Here is a 22,246-nt window from a genome sequence, read left to right as displayed (position 1 = left end):
TCAGTACAAAGAATATTTCAAAAAAATAAACAAGCAAAACAAAAGAAAAATTTACAAAGTCCTCCAAATATTTCCTATGGCCGCCACTCCCAAGATGATGGACCACTCCGGCCTCGAGTCGTGCCCTCGCCGCCTCGCGCTACTGACTCCAACATCCTGGAGAACCTGTAGCCTTCTCCCTCAGTGGGCGCCAATCGTCTGCATCGAACCACTCGGGCTTTACAGCCCCGCTCTTGATTGCCTTGCGTGCGTCGGATCGTCTATGTGACATGTATGCATGCATGCAATCCATCATCCAGCCCGTAGAGAATCTATTTGCTATGGCTGGCACCGGAAACTCCTCGTGCAAGGATGCTACTATGTAGTCCTTGCTCCCCTCCAGTATGTTCTTCCAATGATCCAAGACGTTGTGTCGAAAAACTTGTTGGCACAACTCTCTCATGCGAGCCATCACCCTCCTCCCCTCATCATTCATGATGATGGCTCCTGACCTACTATCGACTAGATATCCATAACCCCCTGGAGTCTGCCTAAGATGGGTCCTCTCCCATCTACGTCCACGCTCCTGGGCATATCCAGGAGACCCCTATGCATCCGGTGTACCGACAGGGGTAATATCTCTTGGTGTGGCACCCACAAGGGTGCCACCTCTGCTAACGACTGCGCAAAAGCTGGAGTAACTGGAGTAGACATCCCCACAGGTGTGACAAATCCTAGAGGTGACGCAGCTCCAGTTGAACGACGAGACGGAGACACCGCGTCTGAGTCTCCATAGCATCCATGAGAGCGAGGAGTCGCACCTGTATCCCGTGTCAACCGTGGGCTCACTGCCTCTGTATCTCTGCAGCATCCCCCTGATCCCAATGCACTCCCTCCCTCTGGCCCAAGTCGTGAGCGTCGAGCTCGTTTGCTCAAAGTCGAAGCATTCGATCGCGCTGAAGCAGATCTAGCATATCGCCCTGACAAAGACCAAGACAGCTCCTGGTCTGCCATCTCTCTGAATCTGGCGATTTGGTCTGGAGACATGCGTGCGAAGATGTCATGTAACTCCTCATCGCTCATCCCTCGACTCATCCTAAAAATGTCACCTACACAGACAAAAAATGATGTTAGAATAATCAATTTAAATCATACAAAGCACAGCAATATAAATCATTTTAAAAAAATATCACTTAAAATGCATATCTTATGTACCGTTATAAGCGATTGGTCAATGAATTGAGTAAGTGGATGCTCCAAGTATGAAGTATCCTATGGTCCCATGTTAATCTCCTAACACAACTCCGCATACACTGGAAGGTCGATAGACATGTCACCACAAAAGAATGAGTCCGCCTCGTTCTCAAAGAATTCTTGGACTCCTGTATTTCCATCATTGTTAGCCGATGCTGGCTCCAAGCTTTCGACGGCCTCCACCCCTTGCAATATTGACCCCTCTATTTGCATATTATCTTCATCTATGCTCGAAACATCGTTTTGATCATATACTCTCGCACTTCGGGAAGTTGAAGGTATAACATACCACCATCGAGGTTGTCGGGGGTTTGGATAGAAGATTACATGTTCACAAATACGTACAAGAGAGTTCAAACCATTGTCGAGGGTTTGGATAGAAGATTACCTTTTCTCTCTCCTCTCCCTCTCATTCCTCTCCTTCCCTCTCTCTTTTTTCTCTCTCCTCTCTCTCTCATTCCTCTCCCTCCCTTGCCCTCTCTCATTCCTTTTTCTCTCTCCTCTCTCTCTCATTCCTTTTTCTCTTTGCTCTCCCTCTCTCATTGGCATGGGAGGTTGGAATACACAAGGAGGGAGGTTGGAATACACAAGGCTTACAATGCAAAGTCAGAACACTACAAGGTAGAGGAGTCTGTAAAAAGACAACTATCAATCAGGTGACACTTTTTGGGTACTGGCATGGGCTAACAATATAAGCAACTTGGACCAAGACCATTTCGCAAGTGAGCTATTGCCTTATTAATGTTAAGTATCACTTTACTGGCTCCTTTACCCTAAATATACTAAAGAAATCTGAACAATCGGACTGGCATTAGGTCCAAGGATAATTATTGAAATGTAGATCATTCATTAGTTTTGAAGCCACAATAAGGTCGCATCTAACGTTGTAGCATCAACCTCAGATTTTTGCAAATCCTCACCCACCAGCAAAGCACCATACAAACTGCCATGTTGCAGCTGCTGTGTCAGTTCCTCAACCAATTAGTTATCTTACTTTCACCCTTACTGTCAGAGAACAAAACCTACATGAAGAATTTGATTACTCCAACTCAAACCTCATTACCACACAAGCTACCTCATTGAGCTGATTTTAGTGTGAACATCATTGAGATAAAACCCTTGGAACTAACTAAACTGCCATAATGATTTACCAAGAAATATTCCAGCATGTCAATTTTGATTATGCTATTCTTTAAGAAAAACATAAGAGAGAGCTTGCAGCTAGCCGGCTTCTTAGAAAGGTGCCCTTTACAAAAACTGTCCACCTTGCACCTTACCTTAAGATTGATAATCTGTCTAGTAAAGGCTCTTATGGCCTTAGCTGGCTTTTATAAACACATGAGAAGCTACATACAAAAAGGTGGCATGTGTTATATTGAAAACTTCAGACTCTCTAGCTCATTAATCACATAGATCCATGGCTTGATCAAAGTTAACAGGTAGCATACCCAAAGTGCTGCCATCACCAAAATTGGTGCCTTTAGCACACATCTCAATGGTAGACCTACCAAAGTGCATGCGCACACACACCTCCCGTGCTTTGCCTTTCGCCATGTCCTGTGAAATGTCAATGACAATACTACCCTCTAGTTGACAACCTTCAGCAGTTGTGTATGAAGGATTTACCTCTTTTGTACTGCTGTATAAAGAGAGTTTCATCTTTTTTCGATTGCGATATATGGGGTAGTATGTATGTTCTACACTCTGATCAATGAGAACTACATCATCCATCTTGACATGCACTGAGAAAACATTTTTGCACATGGCATTGCCATCATCATCCAAGAAAAGGTAACTCAATCGATCAACTCCATCTCTGAAATATTTTGCACAACGAATCCCGTAAGTTTCCCTGGAAACCCTGCATGATATGGGCTGCTTTGACATGCTAAATAACACAACCCCTTGACAAATTGCACTGCCAGGATCTGGGGGATTGTATATTCTTCTAATCTTCCCTTCAAAAGATTCACGAACTCTTTTCAGCAGATATGGTGAAGCTGAGAAGCCTCCCACCAGCAGGATTGCCTTTATTCCATGGACCAGCTGTTCCTGTATCAAGTCTATAACCTTCTGAACTTCACGATTCATTATGTGTTTCAAGTCCTGACATGATAATGTCAGCTCCCCATATTCATGTTGAGGATACCCGTCTTTTAGATCCTCCTTGGACCACATGTCTGCAAAGGCGTGTGGCAAATCAATCTCGGCAAATGGTGTGTCCATTCCATCAAAGGTACACTTAATGGACTGCCATGCCTGTAGCAGCTTGAAACGGTAGGATGGCTTTGTCTTCAGAAAGACAAGCAAACAAGGGATTTTGGCACTCAAGAAAGAGAGGAAATTCTCATCAACAAAGACACCACCTCCAAGGCATCCAGTACTCTTTTGTAGCTTCCTTCACTTCAAAATTTGTACCAGGAACTTTCTCATGCACAACCAAATCAATAGTGGCTCCGCCCACGTCAACCACAACAAACCTTTCCCCTTCTCTGATGGACAGGAATCTAGCATTTTGGAGACAATGCAAAGATGCAGCCTCTGGCTCTAGAACTACTCTTAATGGATGAGGGCTTGCATCCTCTAAGCATGTTCTGCTTGATACTCCCTTAACCATACCAGCTTCCTGAGCACATTTCCTCATCTTTTGCTTGGCAGCTTCTGCCCATATTGTTGGCACGGTAAGACACCATTGAATATCCTTCATCATCAATTGCCCACCATACCTATCCCTTAGGTAATGCAAGATAAATTGTGATATTTTCTTGAGGTAGTCGACGATGAGAGACTCAATTGAAAGGCCTTGAGGAAGAGCCTTCGATTTGGATTGACCTTTGTAAGGAGCTTGTTCTGCTAGATATAACTTGAAACCACTCATGAAAGTACTTCACGAGGAAGCAATTGCATGCATGCGACACTCGTCTTGATGGCAATCTCATCCGTAAGACAGCTGCTGTCAAGACTGTTTGAATCATCACCAGCTTTTGATCCATGCTAGGCTCTCTTTGCTGGAGGTTGCAGACGATATCGATGTGGACGTCGAAGGTGAGGAGATGCGACGGTATAGCAAGCTGGTCTGCATTTTGCAGTAGGGCACAGAGGAGGCCTCACGTTGCAGGGGCCAGTCGCAGTTGATGTCGTGCACAGATGTGGATGTCGTGTAGGGGCCATACCCTCTCTTACTCTATTTGCCTATTATGTTTAACATCTTATCTCTTTTTCTCTGTCCTCTCATTCCCTCTTTTTTTCTCTCTCCTCTCCCTCTCTCATTTCCTTTGGCTCTCTTCCTCTCCTTCTCTCATTTCTTCTCCCTCCCTCTCCCTCTCTCATTTCCCTATTATGTTTTCGTCTCTCCCCCCTCTCCCTCTCCCTCTCTCATTCCCTCTCCCTCTCTCTCTCTCATTTTCTCTCTCTTCCTCCCCCTCCCTCTCTCATTTCCTCTCCCCCTCCCTCCCCCTCTCTTTAATTTCCCTCTCTTTCTCCCTCTCCCTCTCCCTCATTTCTTCTCCCTCTCACATTATATACAAATTATACAAAAATTAAATAAATAAGAGAGAGAATACACTCTCCCTCTCTCTCGTTCTCTCATTTCATTCCCCTCCCTCTTCCATTTCCTCCCTCTCACTCTTCCTTCCTCCCCCTCTTCCTCCCTCCCCCATTTCCTCCCTCTCCCTCTCTTTCTCTCTCATTTCCTCTCCCTCTCTCAATATATATACACAAATTATAAAAGCAAAAGGGAGAGGGAGAGAGAGAATGCACTCTCCCTCCCTCTCCCTCTCCCTCTCCCTCTCCTTCTCTTTCTCTCCCTCTCTCATTTCCTCCCCCCTCCCTCTCCCTCTCTTTCTCTTTCTCTTTCTCTTTCTCTCCCTCTCTATCCCTCTCTCTCGTTCTCTCATTTCATCCCCCTCCCTCTTCCATTTCCTCCCTCTCCCTCCCTCCCCCTCCCCCTCCCTCTCCCTCTCTTTCTCTCTCATTTCCTCTCCCTCTCTCAATATATATACACAAATTATAAAAGCAAAAGGGAGAGGGAGAGAGAGAATGCACTCTCCCTCCCTCTCCCTCTCCCTCTCCCTCTCCCTCTCTTTCTCTTTCTCTCCCTCTCTCATTTCCTCCCCCTCCCTCTCTCTCTCCCTCTCTTTCTCTTTCTCTTTCTCTCCCTCTCTCTTTCTCTTTCTCTCCCTTCCTCTCCCTCTCCCTCTCTTTCTCTCTCATTTCCTCTCCTAAACAAGCAAAAGAGAAAGAGAATTAAACCCTAAACAAGCAAAAGAAGGAGAGAATGGACTCACCAATGAGATATGGCGAGGGTTTGGCAGCTCCTCTTCACGATGAAGGCTCCTCCTCTCCTTCACGAACGACGGCGGCGGCAGCGGCAAGCCTTCTTCCTCTCTCTCTCTCACGACGGTCACTCTCTCTCTCCCTCTCCCTCTCAAAACGATCGACGAAAATGCATGAAATGAACCCGCGCTCGGTTTCGGCTTGTTTTTTTTCCCTATGGGGCATCGCTATTTGCGTCGCAAATAGCGATGCCGCTACCTATGTCGCTACCCGCCATTGCTATAGGTTTAAATCCTTGTAGTGATAATAGTACAATTTGGAGTAGCGACATAGGTAGCGGCGTAGCGATTGGCGGGTAGCGATTGATAGTTTTCAATGCCAAAATAGCGATTGGCGGGTAGCGATTGAAAACTATCAAGCTAGCATATGTAACATGGTTTTCAGCTTTCAGATTTAGTAGCTACTTCATAATGCCAAGGCTTATGGCCATTAAATGGGGGGGTCAAAGGGACTCTAATTGACAAACAAGCATTGATTAACAAATGGGAACTTGCATTAGATTCCCGACGTTGAAATACATCTAGGAAAACTTCAACTCCTTGATCTGCAATTGTTTCATTGTCCATGAAAATTTGCTCTTTTACACCTTTCACGATCTTTTTACACTTTAAAATTGACTCTAAAAATCAGCTCTCACCATAGGATAGGGCAACTCAACTTGTTGAATGCATGAGCTAATATGCACATTATTAAACCATAAAGAGCATCAAGCTGCTATAGAAAAAATACATAACAATGCATAAATACAGCTCTCATCCTATCCCTTGACAAAATCAAGACATGAAGTCCTCGAGAGATAGGCCAAGCATAATTGGAAAGAGATCTAGAGCTAGCTACTGACCAATTGCTCCAACACACACTAACTAAAAAGAACTATCAAAGGAGTCATCCTAAGTAGTGATATGACTTGCCTATTTAACCTAGGACAACTAGAGTAGGAGCTCCTGCTAGAGGTGAGGACTCCTATAGCTTGGTCTTTTATTGTCAGATATGTTCCATTTATCAAATTTTTATACTTCAAGACGTGATACTCATACATGTAAAAAGAAGGGAGTTGAGCATATTGTGACCCAAGGAGAACAAGGTATCGATCTTAGGTCCAGTATTGATACCCAAGAAACTACCAAGCTCTTGCAACACGATACTAAATCCTTTTCTTCTCACTCACTTTTATTTTTGTTCCATCCTTATTTCTTTTTTGGCAAATGTCACCTCTAGGAAGGGTAAGGCATTGGCCCTAGGTCTTTGACTCATCCTCAAAAACCTACGAGGCCTTCACACAAGGCAATGATCATCTGCTCTTGGATTTTTTCCTTCTTTATTTTCTGATTTTGAGGGTTAGAATCACCTTTTACACACCTCCATATTATACTAGGTTCTATAGAGATATTTATCATTTACTATTTTTATTTTTGGTAGGCTTCCCTAGCTGCCTCACAGCTAATAGAAGTTCCTAGAAACAACTACCTAGTAGGCTAGCAAGACAAGGTCACCAAGGACTGCCTCAAAACACATAGTTAAATATCTAACAATGTTTTTTAGAAGAGATGGACAACTGTTCAAACCTCCCCGGACACACCTAACCTAAGCTTGAGACTTCGTGTCTTGATTTGCCGATCCCTAAAAGAAGAAAATTCTCCACAAATACATATATATTCAGACTAAGGGATAAAAAGGTCAGAAAGAAAGAATAACATCTGGACTTGACCATAAGAAGCTTGTATGTAGCAAGAGGCTCGCTCCAGGCACTTCTTCAAACTTGTCTATTGCAACACTAAAATAGAAAACCATCAAATGCACTTGCACCAAACAAATACATGGCCCTCTTGGCCTACAAAAATAAAGCATCTTATACCAAAATAAATGGCCCTCTTGGCCTTATAAAATATGACCATATAGTGCACCATTCAACAACCTACTGTGTTGAAAGCAAACACTTGGTCCCCACATAAGCTCTATTGAAGCACAAAACTAGACCAAGACCCTGCATTAATGCCAAGGGGTGTCCAATGAATATGTCATTGAATGATCCTATGAGTCCATGAAAGAATAGGAAGATGGTCAATGGCTACGTAGCTCATCGCCCATACTAACTATCGGTGGCTATAACAAGACATGTTAGCAAGAAGTCCCCACAATAGTCCTGGGCCAATAAGATCAAATAATTCTAATAACCCCCCATGACTGCAATCAAAGCTCATTGAGATATGCTAGGGAGGTCGACCTTTCTTGCAATACTTCCTTTTCACCCTAGCAAAGAATGGTTCAATGCAAATCTCACAATGGGTAACTCAATTTCCAAGGGCAAGACACACTCTTTCCCGAATACCAATTTGAATGGGGTGTGTTATATTACTCTCTTGATGTAGTATTATAAGCCCAAATAGCCACATGGAGTTTCTTGTCCTAGACATGCTTACCCTGAGATACATTCTTGAATAAAATCTCTACAAGTTGCTTATTGGTACTCTCTACTTGTCCATTCACTTGGAGATTATATGGGGTGGTTTTACTATGTTTAATTTTTAGAGCTTCATTCAAGGCTTCTATGACCTTATTCTAAAAGTGTGACCCACAATTGAACACCAATTCTTTAGGAGGACCAAAATGGCAAACAATTTGTTCCATAATAAAAATAGTTGCTTTCTTGGTATTGTCATTCATCATAGCTCGAGCTTCAAACCATTTTCTAAAATAGCCCATCGCCACAACAAAATAACACTTTCGTGTAGTAAACGAAGGATGCATGGGTCCAACAAAATTGATGCTCTACTTCTCAACAAAGGGCAAAGTCACAAGAATAGGATTAAGTGGTTGCTTGCAATTTTCCCTAGCATTGTCTCTTTGATAGACATCACAATGCTTAATATATGTAAAAGCATCTTGAAAAACCATCAACCATCAATAGCCAGCACATAAAGCTTTGTGGGTGGTGAGTTTTCTAGCTAAATTGCCTCCACATGCTAAATCATGACATTCATCTAGAATAAAGGGTACCTCATTAGGCACCACACAACAATGGCTAATGTCATCTACACCTTTCCTATATAAGACACCCGCCATTATTAAAAAGTAAAGTTCTTGCTACTTAATCTTCCTCTTCTCGGATTTAGAAAGAGTTTTTTGGGTTGTCTGTTGATAGAAAATGCGTGATATTATGATGAAATAGAGGCTACTTCAATTTTTCATAAATCCTTGCAATCACTAATATCATCCCACTCTTCCTTAGGCTTACCAAAATCTACTAGATACTCTATGATACCCTACAATTTTGATGGTTTGCTCCTAATCTCATAGTCATACTCCTCCAAAGAGATCAACCACTTGGCTAGGTGATCTAGGGGCTGAAGTTGTTTGGTAAAATAAGCATGATCCCTCTACCTTGGTGAAGAATAATACCTTCTCATAAAGAATATAGTATCTGAACTTCTTGGTGGCGAATACCATAGCCAAGAAAACCTTCTCGAAATAGTTGTAACAAAGCTCTAAATTTTCTAACTTCTAGCTTGTGAATGCAATAGGATGATAAAGCTATGCCTCCCAAATTTGGGATAGGCAATAACTAATACTACACCTTGTTGCAGCCGTGAATATATAGAAAACCTTACCCCTTTTCGAAGCTTTTAAAATTGATGATTTGAGTAATTCCATTTTAACATCTTCAAATGTCACTTTGCATGCTTTTGTCCATTCAAAAACGTGGATGTGAGATAAAAGATTCGTCAAGGATAACGAACATTCAACCAATGTATTAATGAATGGACGATATTACCCCATAGATGAAACAAAATTGTGAACTTTCCTAGGGCAAGTGGATGGGCTTAGGGCCATAGTAACAAAAAGCCACCATTTTAGGGTCCATGGCAATACCAATTGCACTCACAACATGACCCAATAGCAAACTATAAAGCACCCCGAATACACACTTTTGAGGATTCAACGCTATGTAATACTCATGGCATCACTCAAAGCATGCACATAGAACCATCAATTGTCTATGACGGGTCATGGTAGCTACCCCCAAATCATCTATGAAAACCTTCAACTCTTTTGGGGATATATTGGAAAATGTATTGTTAGCCATTCTTTGCTAAGACCCAGGAGCATTACAAAGGCCAAAAGCCATCACATGGTATGCAAAACTACCAAAAATTGTAATGAATGCCATCTTTAACTTATCCTCTTTAGCTATGTCCATGTGATTATAACCTACAAAACAATCCATGAAAGAGTATATCTCTCGACCTACAAATGATCTAGAATCTGATTGATAAAGGGTAGAGGATAATAGTCCTTCATTGTTTGCTTGTTCAATTCCTTAAAATTGACACATAGGTGGATTTGATTCTACTTTCTCTTTTTATTACTACTGATGAGAACCATTTTGTATATTCAATAGGAAAGATCAGACCAGTCTTCCTTAAATGCATCAATTCTCAAAAAGAGACTCTCTCAACTCAAAAGGCATATGTCTAACCTTCTGTCTCACTACTTGCTACCTTCTTTCAATGGGTTCGTATACACAGCAATAGAGGGGGGAATCCTCTTCAGTTCATCATAACTCTATGCAAATATATCCCTGAACTCCTACAGGAGTATCACATAATTTACATGCTCATCAATAGATAATATAGTGCTGAGTTTAATGGGGCAAGGATCATTAGGAGTCCCAAGATCCAGCTCTATTAGGTTAGCATCACGAATCCTATCATTTGCCTCTATTAGCTCATTTGAAAATACTTGGTAAATCTCCACAGTAGTAGAACCCTCTTCAAAATCATTGGAACCTGAGGTTTTAGTAGCTGAGGTTCCCTCAAGTGCCTCCCATTTTGTAGTGGGAGAGATAATGCACTTTCATTCAACGAGCGCTCAGGGTATACATCCAGAATTATTCTCTTTAACCCATGCCCAAAAATTAGTCAACCAGCCGGAATATCCACCAAACAATCGAAATGTAATATCCATGGACATCCAAGCAACAACTAATAGCTTGGCCTCCCAGCAAATCACATAATATAGAAGCCAAGGATGCACTCAATATTAGCAACCATCACATATACTTGTGCTAGCATTCCTTCTGATTGCCTTAGGCTATCATCAACCATTTTTAAAACCATCATGATATCCTTTTAAATTAGTAGACCCAGTCTCTCTAATAAATCCATGCTCATAATGTTTACGGATGAGTTGGGTCCAAGCTGGGGTCCACCATTGCATTTTCTATCAAAACTCCATTGACATATGCTTACTCCCAAGGGCAGTGCTTCTCTACATGATTCCACCATTCACTACCCACTTGATAGACACCAAAAGGTTTTGCGACATAACCCATTCTTAGGATTTTCTTGAACTCCTTACAAATTTTTGATGATAGTTGGATTAGTTGTAGCAAACTCACATCCAGTTTGACTTTACATAGCATGCTTGCTAGGTCAAACTCACGGAAGTTTGCCACTACTCTCTTCTCTTTCCACACCAGCTGCTCTTTTGGCTTCTTGATAATCTTAGTATTCTCCTTTTCTTTCCATCTAGTTTTCTTTTGACCAGAGGCTCTTCTAAAAGACCATTATTTTTAAGAGGACCCACATGGGCATCCAACATCTCTTGCCATCCCTATTAGGTTTCAGGTTGACTTTGCTTGTACTAGGGTCATCTTTCTAAGTGTATTGCCATTTTTTACCCCTCATTACTACCCTAGCATTGTTAGGAGATAAACTCTCACTGATTGAAAAAGTTTCAACCAGACTTACTCCATTGGGCACTTCCTTGAGTGTGGATTTATCTCTTTGGAAAATTCACTTATAGCCCTCTCCTTTAGTATTCTCATTATTCTCATGATGGGTTATAGCCCCAAGTTGTTGACTACCTTGTTGGAGAAAACTAACCCTACTCCAACAAATAGTGGCTAAGTGACTAGACTTCCCGTATATATTGCATTTAACATTAGGAAAATTATGAGGGAAATGCTGCCCACCACACCACTTACAACTGAATCGTGATGGGTCCACATCATTGTGCTTTCTAGTACTCATCAGATTTTTCTTGCGCTTTAAAAAATTAACATCTATGGAAATCTAATGGTATTGCTCACTGATCATATCTGTATAATGTTTCATTATATCTTTTACTTTCTCTATAATGTTTGATGCACGTGACTCATAACTAGTGGCTTTAGGAGCTACCCCCCACTAGATTGCATAACTTGGAAAGGGGGTGCTAGATGTACTAACCCTTGGTTTACAAAAGGAGCTCTTTGGCTAGTTATTGGCTTAATGATAGTTGGAGAAGTTAGCCACAAAGGCACATTCTGCATCATGCTTCCTCTACCATTCTGGTTGATCACAGGGGTATTGATTGCACCTTGATCTCCACTAACCAATCCCAAATTATTCCTAGGACTAAGGCTCAAATTTAGATTTTCCCTCGATGTGTAGGCTCCTTGTAAGTAGGACTCTACTTTCTCTGCTCGTGTTATAGTAGTATCTATATCAGCTAGAGGGACATATGGAAGTCTAATCCATGCAAGAAATAGTTGAGCAACAAGTGGGTTAGGGACTAGGACAATCCACCTATAAGAAATCATCTATATAACGTGTGTTCAAAGGATATTAAGAAATATCCTTTCTTTACATGCTATAAGGCCTTAAAATGACCCATTTTACTTTACTAAGCTTATGGATTTTTTTCAAATTGTAATTTTAAAATCCCTTTTGTAAATATAATCCTATAAATTTTACTAAATATAATACACTTTATTTTGAACTCACATGGTATTTTACATCTTCTATAAGGTGGACTCCCTGGGGATAGGGATAGAGGCTGCAATTTGCGAAAAAACCTCTTTCATATTATTGGCATATCCTTAGGCATTTTCATGGGGCTCTTGACGTGTCACATTTAGCATAATTTTCCACCTCTCTTAGGGGAAATCCCCTTCAAAAGGTTGCATAAAATAAGTTGATTGTGGTTATGGTATTGGCTTCTAAGTCGCGATACCACATTGCAGCCCTCCCTAGAAGCATATAAACATTGTCAACTAATTTATCAAAAGAATGTGTTTGTAGACATATTCTCTAGATTGTATTTCATCGTGATGCCCTTCCCAACTCCAAGTAGATGGAGTACCCAAATATATAGGTGGCTAGCATCTCATAATAGGAACAAAGGGAGCACCCCCCAACATATTGTTGTGGCCCCACTATGGCTCTCCTACATCCCAGGGATTGGCTCGGGGGGTTCACTATATACATAGCCTATTTATAAATATCCTAATTTGTGAATTTTTCTTGAATAAAACACAACCCTTTTCTTTTCAATCTGTAACTAACCCCTTTATATGACACCCTTCTGTATGTAAAAAGTGTATAAAAATGGTGTTTTAAAAACCCCTTATTTTGAACTCACGTTGCATATACATATATTCATGAGTGACCCCCCCAGGGGATTGGCCCCAAGATGCGTCATCTCAACATATAACACATACATACAAAGTCCAGCCTTCACAATATTTGTTCCTAGAGATAGTATATTCCTCATAAATCAATCCCCAAGGAAATGATTATACTAAACCTAGAGCATAGGGATTCTCACACTCATTGTGGATCAATAGTTTGGAATCAAGTGCTATGTATCTAGGAGATAGTTCTATTCATATCATGTCGATGCAATGCAATGCAAAGTGGATGACTTTGAGTGCACAAACATTTTACTTAAACGAGATCACCATTGTGAATGTGCTCAAACATTCTTTCCATGATTTTCTTTCACTAACAACTTTATTGCAATGATAAGGCAATGCCAAACTACTCCATGCCACTGTTCCTCTCAATACTTAAAGTAAGATCAAAACTATGTAAAAAGTACAACAAAGAAATCAGATTTTAAACTATATTTAGCACATAAAACCCCCTCTCTTCCTACCATTTAGGGATTTACTTGCGATGGGTAGATTAAGAGATGTTTTCATGTATATTTCTTCATAATGTAAGCAATAAATACGTACTAAAACATACAAATGGAGGGTAAATCAAGCCAAATCCTTGTGCCCTACTTTCACTATACTTGCACAAACATTTTCCTAATTTTCCATACGTGATATCTAATTTTTTCTCAATTAGAACTCATTTTCCTCTATTTTTACAATTATTTGTAATTAATATTTTTATTTTTCTACATTTTCTAATTTAAGATACTGAGATTCATATAAACACAATTTTCCTCCATATAAACACAATTTGATATGATGGAACTCATAAAATTGATGATTTAATATCAAATCACACTTTTGTGTGTTTTGTGTGTTTTGACTTAAATGTATAAATGATTAAGACTTGCTATTCATGTTAGTATTTCTAATAGAATTAATCATTTTCAAATACTAAAAAATGATTTCAACCATACAAAATCAATATGCATTATAAAACCGAGAGAAAGCCCACTTACTCATAAAACCACATATGCATTCGTCATAATTTGAGAACAAGAAGCTGTTGCTAATGCTTCCTTTATCTATCCCTCGATTCCATCATGAACTGACACCCATTCCCCCTCATTCTCTCAGTCCATATGAACCACATTTATGACGAGAGAGAAAGAACTGTTTTTTTATCTTGCTAAATACTACATCATTCCTCGCGAGAATTGGAGCGATGCGAAGAAAAAATTTCATGCAACCAATGCCCAAGAGGGAGGGGAGAATTGTTACCAGTCAGAATTGTCCAATCTTATTATAACCCACAACTAGTGTGGGGACACCTTGCTAACATGTCTTATTATGGCTCGTTTGTAGCCGCGCTGGCACTTTCTTGATCTATCCCTCACATTCCATCGTGAACCAGCACCCATTCCCTCTCATTCTCTCAGCCCATATGAACCATGTTTATGGCAAGAGAGAAATAGGAGAGAGAAAGATTGAATTTTAATCTTGTTGAATACTACATCATTCGTCATGAGAATTGAAGTGATGAAGAGCGAAATAGTTGAGCAGCCAATATTTTAGGGTTGTTGATACAAAAAGAGATGTGCAAGCCGCTCGGCCCAAGAAGGAGAAGAAAATCACTACTAGTCAGAATTTATCATTTTTTAAGAAATTGAGGAGGTGCCGAAAAAATAGAACCCCCTCCCATCTTGTTTCATTTTGAGAGCTTTTATCTCTCTTAAGCTTCTTTTAAGCTTAAGCGTTAAAATAACTAGTTCAATTGGGAGGCTCACACTTGATCGCAAGTGGTTCTTGCTTAGTCGAGGGGGTAAATAATCTCAGAATTGCAATTTGATTAGGCGGTTGGCTTTCTAGTGTAAAAAACTGTCAATTTGATCTCCATCACATGCTTTTCAACTTTGAGATCCAGTACACCTACTTTATAATGCCAAATCTTGCGGCCATTAAATGGGGGATCAAACTAATTGATGAACAGACACTTGCATTGGATTTTCGACATCGAAATGCATTAAGAAAAACTCTAGCTCCTTGATCGGCAATCATTTTATTTTCCATGAAAATTTGCTATTTTACATCTCCTAGGGTCTTTTGCACTTTAAATCGGCTCCAAAGATCTACTCTCACCAGTATACCCAATAAATTCTACTTTGCAACATAGGAACTAAACAATGTGTATGGCCTAAGCCTTGAGGGAGGGTCCCTTGGGACTTGACCGATGCTAATCTCCCTAACAATAATGGCTCTCAATGTTCAAGCTACAACATCAAAAGAATTCAAAGATATACATGAACCATCTACAACTCAAGGACTATTGACTGATCTTCCATAATGTATATTATCCCCCCCCCATTGTGTGGGGAGATCACGTGAATGTTTTCCAGGTGTTATGCGTTTGAGAGGTGTAGTGTTGCAAAACAAGACCCTTCCATGCATAAGATTGCATTGGAAAATTTTGGGGCATTTGTGCTAAAAATGTGCAAAAGCAATCTTGGAGAGCTAGAAAAGAAGTTGGACAATTGGAAGAGGGCAAATTGCATATTTCAAGGTGGCTTGTATGGGTTGAACAGAAAGGCCAACTACATGCAAGATGCAAGCAACATGTACACTAAAGAGGATAACGTCCTCAAGTCAAGACCTTCTGAACTAGATTACATTTTTTATTTTCAAGGCATTACTGAGATGCTTCTAACAAGCTACACACAGAAGTTGAGCAGATTACATGAGTTGAGGGCATCTCTTTAATGAAAGAATGAGAGCTTATCAAGGGTTGAGGGCTCCAATACCGTGACTAACAGAATTAAGGATGACATTACCATGTTTGAGAAACACCTGGAGGAGCTACGTCGGCAAGGGTTGCCTGATACTGAAGAGATAAATGAAGTGGAGACTGATCTGAATGTGTGAAAGTGTGTGCTTTGTCGACTTGGAAGCACTAAGGATTTGCAGATTCTTGCCCAAGAGATGGAAGCTCAAGATGTACTTTTTCCTTACCTGTTGGTATCATCCTTTTCTTTTGGTAGCTATTGTACTTTGTTGGCCTAGTGTGGTATTTATTTTGGCATGTTTTGAAAATTTTGGATCATTTTAGAATATTTTGAACCTATTCATATATTTTTTCCATAATTATTTTTCACATTTTTAAACCTGATGATAGATCTTGGTATATTAGGCTTGATGTTGATCTTCTTGTGTACTAAATGTCTTATGGATCATCGCTAAGAAAGGGGGACCCTCACTACGATGGAGGGCATCCACATTCCTTAGTGGTGACCCTCATGTACACTGAACTCTCTACAAGTCATAGCAAAGCAAGGGAGGACCCTCACTGGAGCGGAAATCCCTTGCATTGCTTGGTGGTAGCCCCCATATACACCAATTATTGTATGGGTCACCACCAAGCAAGGAGAGGCCCTCACTATGGTGGAGGGCTCCCCCATCACTTGGTGGTGACCCTCATGTGAACTTTTTCAAGGGGTTCTCCACTACTTGGAGGCCCCCCCATCGCTTGGGTACCTTTAAGGTATTTTTGATGCTATTTGGTATTTTTTATTTTTGAATATAAAATATTATTTGGCACTCCCCATTTCTTGGCATGCCCTCCATCCCTTGGCATAGGGCCTCCCATTGCTTGGTGGTGACTCTCATGAGAACATTTCCAAAGGATCCCCCATCGTTTGGTATCTTTATGATATTTTTGTGTTATTTGATACTTTTTATTTTGGTACTCCCCATCACTTGGCACGCCTCCATCCCTTGCTAGAGGGCCCCCTATCGCTTGGTTGTGACCTCATGTGAACTTTACTAGAGGGTTCCCATCACTTAGTAGTTTTTAGTATTTTTGGTATTGTTTAGTCCTTTTTATTTTTGAATATCAAATATTTTTTGGTACGATTTGATACTTTTTTCACACTTTTATTGCATTCATTGTAGTGCATTTTGATACCTTATGAAAAATTTAGGTATATTTTTGGTATGTTTTGGTATATTGTGATTTACCTTTTGATGCTTTTTGATAATATTGGTATTGTTTGATACTCTACTCATGACATTTTCATGTTGTAACTTAACCACTTTTGAGTTTAGCTATTTTTTTCGTCTCTTGCACATACCTTATTTGTTAACTTATTTTGTAGTCCTAAGAGCCAGGTGGCTCGAAAAGAGGAGTCTGCCATAGAAAGTAAGCTTCTAGGTGATGTTCGTGCAACCAAGGGTAGATTGGTAATCATTGATTTCAATGCAGTGCTTTTGAAGGAATCAAAAGAACCTTTTAAATAGGACTCGCTATTGGAGGGGTCCAAACTAGTCTGGGTTAGTTAGGATTGTTATTGTATGGTGTGGCTTAGAGCCAAACATTTCCTCCTATTAATGGAAACCAAAGTAAGTATCATGGTTTGGAGCTGTTGTAGCAAGAAAAAGCTTATGTGGATTTTGTCTACATGCTTCCTCTACACACTAGAAAATGATAAATCTACTTGGATATCGTCGGTATTTTTGTGTCATTTTGTAGTCTTCCTATTGATTAAGTATTACATTCTTGTTTCCATATGAGCATATGTATTCTCTCACGAAGACTGTGAAGTGTGGCAAAAGAGTTTTTGCCAAATCCCTCATGTTGATGAGCATTATTGGAAGAAGCTTGTGTTATTAAAGAGCTCATCAACATTGGCAGGGATTTCAAGGGTGGATCAATATTGACAGAGATTTTTGAGGGATGTTGATGAGCAATATTGGAAGAAGCAATATCTGATGGGTATTGTTTAGCCCTAGTTTCAAGGGTGGATCAAAAATCTCCGCCCATTGGTCTACATTAGGAAATGTCCCATATATGATGTCAAAAATGTCTTTTCTCTCTAGTAGTGACAAATTACTTCATGCAGAAGTAGGGCTATTTGTATCAGGCCAAATCTATGAGTTGTTCCACTTGGTTCTAAGGTCATTAGTGTGAGATCTCTTCCTTGGTCAAAATTGACCAAGGTGCTAGTTGCCAATTTCAACTAGGTCTTTAGTTCCTATACATCCTCTATGTTTCTAAAAGATACATTGTAGATAGCATTAGAAGTTTGAAAATGGTACTTATCTATTACAAGATCTAGATTCAACAATTCATAAAAGCACGATCAATGGGTTCCATCTCAAGAAATATATGTGGATAATCATGTAAATACAGATGTTATAAGTAGTGTATATACAAGTCATAGAGTAGATTCTAGTTCGCAATTTTGGACAGTTTTGGTATTCTGAAATCTAGTGTTAAATTTTTTCATGTAAATGCCCCTATTTCTCACCAAATTTGTGTTTTGATTTGATGGCCCTATTCCTCTTGTCAAACCAAACATTTTTCCTTCTTCCTACACTCTGTTTTGACAAATAGATTTTTCATTATTAAATTTTGATTCCATTTTTGGGGAAACTTTTTTAGGATTTTGCATGTGAACGCATGTTTTTTACACTAGACATATTCGTGTTGTCCATCATGTTCCCCCTTTATTCTTGCCTACTTTTTATTTTTGTCACATATCAATCCGAGTCCTAGATCGTTTCGAATTAACTTTTTTGTCAATTTTTTATTCATGGCTCTATGTCTGCATGGCTGCTTGATTTTTGCCTCAAATATAAGATTGAGCAGAAAGAGTTGCAAAATGGCGAAGTATGGTCATGGCCATTAATCTACAGGAAAACAAAAATATGGAAATAGGCAACGGATGCCAACGATGATTTCAGATCTGTAGAAGATGACGATAGGAGGAAGGACAATAAATAAGGTGAAGAGGAGCCGAAAGCAGGAGGTCGCTTCTATCTACTTCAACCTTTACTCTTTTTTTTGAAAAAGAAAGCGGACCCTGTGATAGCGGAGATCTTCATCGTAATCGTCATCAACTTCCATTTTAGAGCGACCAGGATCATCTCATCTTCAAGCTGGGAGGAATCGGAAAAACATGAGATCAAAAAGAAGTTGCTGAAGCAGAAAGCATGGCTCATGATGTAATTAGGGAGCTGAAGCTTATGCGAAGGGGGGCAGAGTTGAAAGAAGCGATTCGAAGGGAAAGCGGAACATCTGGACAAATGCTGTGAACGGAATTGGCTGTGAGAGATCTTGGATCCTCCCACCATAATCATGTCATAAGCTTAGAACAGATTTTTGTGCTGCGCCGGATCTGCTTTGCCCTCCTGTGAAGACGGGTCCTTGTTACTGGTTGACGATTAATTGCCTCTGTAACTCAGTGGGAAAGTGACAGTCTTGTAAACTGAAAGTCCTGAATTTGATTACACACTGCCACAACTCAGCTTTAATTGGTCAGGGATTTTAGGACTTGATATGCTGAATTCAGACTCAGAATGACATCACAAGAGTGAAGGCAAGACATAGAGCTTTTGAAGTTGCTGATGACTCTTCCCCATCAATAATTTTCATTGAGGAGATTGAAGCTGTCGATATCAAGTGCTATGATGCACATTCTAGAGGTGAACAAACAGACTATGCTGGAATGTCATAATTAGCTTGATGAATTCATTCTTCAATTTTCAGCATGTGATATTCCAAACTGCCACAGTATTGTTACCATAAACCCTATGAGTTCCATCTGCCCTGAGCTTACAACTTCCCTCCCTTCTTCACCACAAACTCCATTGCTCAGTATGAAATATTATCTCATCTTTGATTATCAGCACTAGAGGTCCTGTTCTTCTGGAGGACTATCACCTGATTAAAAAGCTTGCTCAGTTTGACTGCTTTTAAAACAAACAAAATATTTCTGAACATGTTGTCCATGCCAAAGGTGCCAATACAAAGGAAAGCCCTTTGATTTTGTATCTCAATCCCTTAACCTTACTTGGAGGATTTATTGGCACAAGAACAGAGCATATTCAGTACCCTGTATGCATTAATCAGATTTCAAAGGATATTCTGAAACAGAAATACACTTCTTGCTTTTTGTCTCTGTGGTATTCACATACGTGCATCTATACGAGGAGGTTAATCATCTTTACAACAGAAAAGTCTCTGAAACATAAGAGGGATGCAGGGTAAGACCATACTAGAGTGTGTAAGAACTGGACACTATGTTGCTAGTGTGAAAGAAGTTACAAGTTTAACCAAACAGAGTGATATGTTGAATTCACCTCTTTGAAGCGAAAATAAGGATTGCCAAGATTTGATTGTAATGGCCAGGAGCATCTTTGTTATTAAGGAATCTTATAACAAGAAACAACTGCTATGTTTCTGATTGACTTTGACTATTGCTTGAGCTGTAATGCCAATTCTGAAAGTTGCGAAAAGTCTTCAGCTATGAGAAATTTGCAAATTGAGATAGGTATAACGGTGACATGAATTTTATTGTCATCATCCTAATCTCTTCCAACTCCTAAGGAAGTAAGCACCTGCATTTGAACACCTTTGGAATTAAGGACTCTTCTATCTTGGAATCTCTTAAGAACCTCTGTGGTTGCGACTTTGCTTTCGAAACCCTTCAACATCTTTGGTGAACCCGACGTTAAAGTGTCGCAGAAATTTCAAGATGGGAGATACTTCAGCCTCTATTTCAGCTTCTTCTACAATTCCAGCTGCGTCTACTTCAGCTCCATCAATGAATGCTGCGTCAAGTACTTAAATAGAGGATCTAAAGCAGATTTTGCAGAATATGTCCATGTATATGCAGCTCCAAAACCAGCAGACACAATTGTATATGAAGCAGCAGCAACAGTTGCATCAACAGCAGTTGTCTCAGCAAAGGTAACTCTATTCGGAGCAGGAGAATGCAAACAGCGCAACTAAGGCTATTGAAGCAGTTGAGAATGAGAAGAAGCTATTTGATGGCCATAATGTTTCAGCATATTTGAAGACATATGAGATCAAGATGGGGTTTTTTGGAGTTCCTGCTGGACTTATGAGTAAGTACTTCCTTCGTCTTGTCACACCCGCTTTGAGGACAAAAGTGACTGATCTTTTTATTCAAAATACACATTGGCAAGATTTTAAGAAGGCCCTGAAAGAAGAATACTTCCTTGAGGACTTTGGTATGGCTACTCGGCGGTCATTCCGAGAGTGGGTCTACATGCCAAACAAAGGTCTAGCTGCTTCGGAGTTGATTCGAGAATTTGAGGAGAGGTATAGTCAGCTTGATGCCATTGAATAAAGAGCATTGGATATTGAAAAAGTTGAGCTTTTCTTGCAAGCTACTGATCCTGCTCTTCAAGAAGAATTGGGTGAGCTTCTTGAGGATCGCACGAAGCCTATGGGTCTTAAAACTGATTGGCAGGATGCAGTCTCGACTTTGACCAAGAGGAGGATATGGAAGACTCACCTACAGAATGGTTCCATGACACCTACACCATCATCAGCTCCTATGCCTGCTTCTATCCCTATTATTTCTTCTCCTCCTCAGCCAGTTTCTTGGCCTATGCCAGTGCCTACTGTTTCCACTCCACCTATTCCTCCTGTTCCACGACCGATGCCTACACCTTCTGCTCCAAAACCATCCGCTCCATCGGTGCCTACTTCTCTTGATGACATAATCAAAGGCATAATAGATTTGACACTGGAGTCAGTCAAAGCGGAGTTGGTGGGAAAGTTGAAGGAGCAGTTTGCTTCGACTGCGCCTACTACTTCTTCTAGTGCTCCTACTGCACCTAGGAGTGCTCCTAGTGCACCTAGGAGAGATCGGAGATGTATTTGGTGCGATAGTATGGATCATTAGCATTGCAGGGATTGTGAATCTTTTCAGGATGCAAGGAGGAAGAATTTGGTATATTGGGGGCAAGATGGTAAGATTTGGTTGACTGAGAAAGGAGCTCCACTTGCTACTAACTTTGGTAAAGGTGGAATGAAGAAGTTAGTGGATGACATGGCTGCGCGTACTTCTTATGTGACAGCTAGAGGTGATGCTTCTGCATATGGAGTCCAAATTGAGAAGGGATCAGAGACTCAGTCAGCGCTGGACTTATGCTATGGAGACTGCAAACAAGGGAAAAATTCAGCAAATTGTTTTGACTAGTGCAGGCTCTAGCATCAAATCAGAGACAGGTTGGGACTCGCCTGTTGACAGGTACTCTATTTATGCTTATTTGGCTAAGTCTCATGGTGTAGATGTACTTGTTGAGGAGAAGCATAAGAGGGATGAAGAAAATCCAAGTGCAGCTAAGAAGACTAGAGGGGGTGAGTTTGTTACTCCACCTACTGCAGGACCGTCTTCAAGACCAGGGCCAGATCGACAGATGGAAGATGCTCAAAAGAGAGAAAAGAGG

General features: G+C 40.4%; 1 protein-coding gene across 1 annotated transcript; it reads right to left on the bottom strand.

The window, feature by feature from the left end:
* Window positions 1-2,634: 2,634 nt before the first annotated feature.
* LOC148035683 (uncharacterized) lies at window positions 2,635-3,459 on the bottom strand. The gene has a single exon (XM_087678830.1). The coding sequence runs from the start codon at window positions 3,457-3,459 to the stop codon at window positions 2,635-2,637; it is 825 nt and encodes a 274-aa protein (XP_087534956.1).
* Window positions 3,460-22,246: the final 18,787 nt, after the last annotated feature.

This window comes from Lygodium microphyllum, chromosome 5 (genome assembly GCF_053477565.2).
Source record: "Lygodium microphyllum isolate KBCC chromosome 5, Lygodium_microphyllum_v1.1.10, whole genome shotgun sequence".
In the NCBI taxonomy this organism is placed as follows: domain Eukaryota; kingdom Viridiplantae; phylum Streptophyta; class Polypodiopsida; order Schizaeales; family Lygodiaceae; genus Lygodium; species Lygodium microphyllum.
This window is presented reverse-complemented; position numbering and strand designations above follow the sequence as displayed.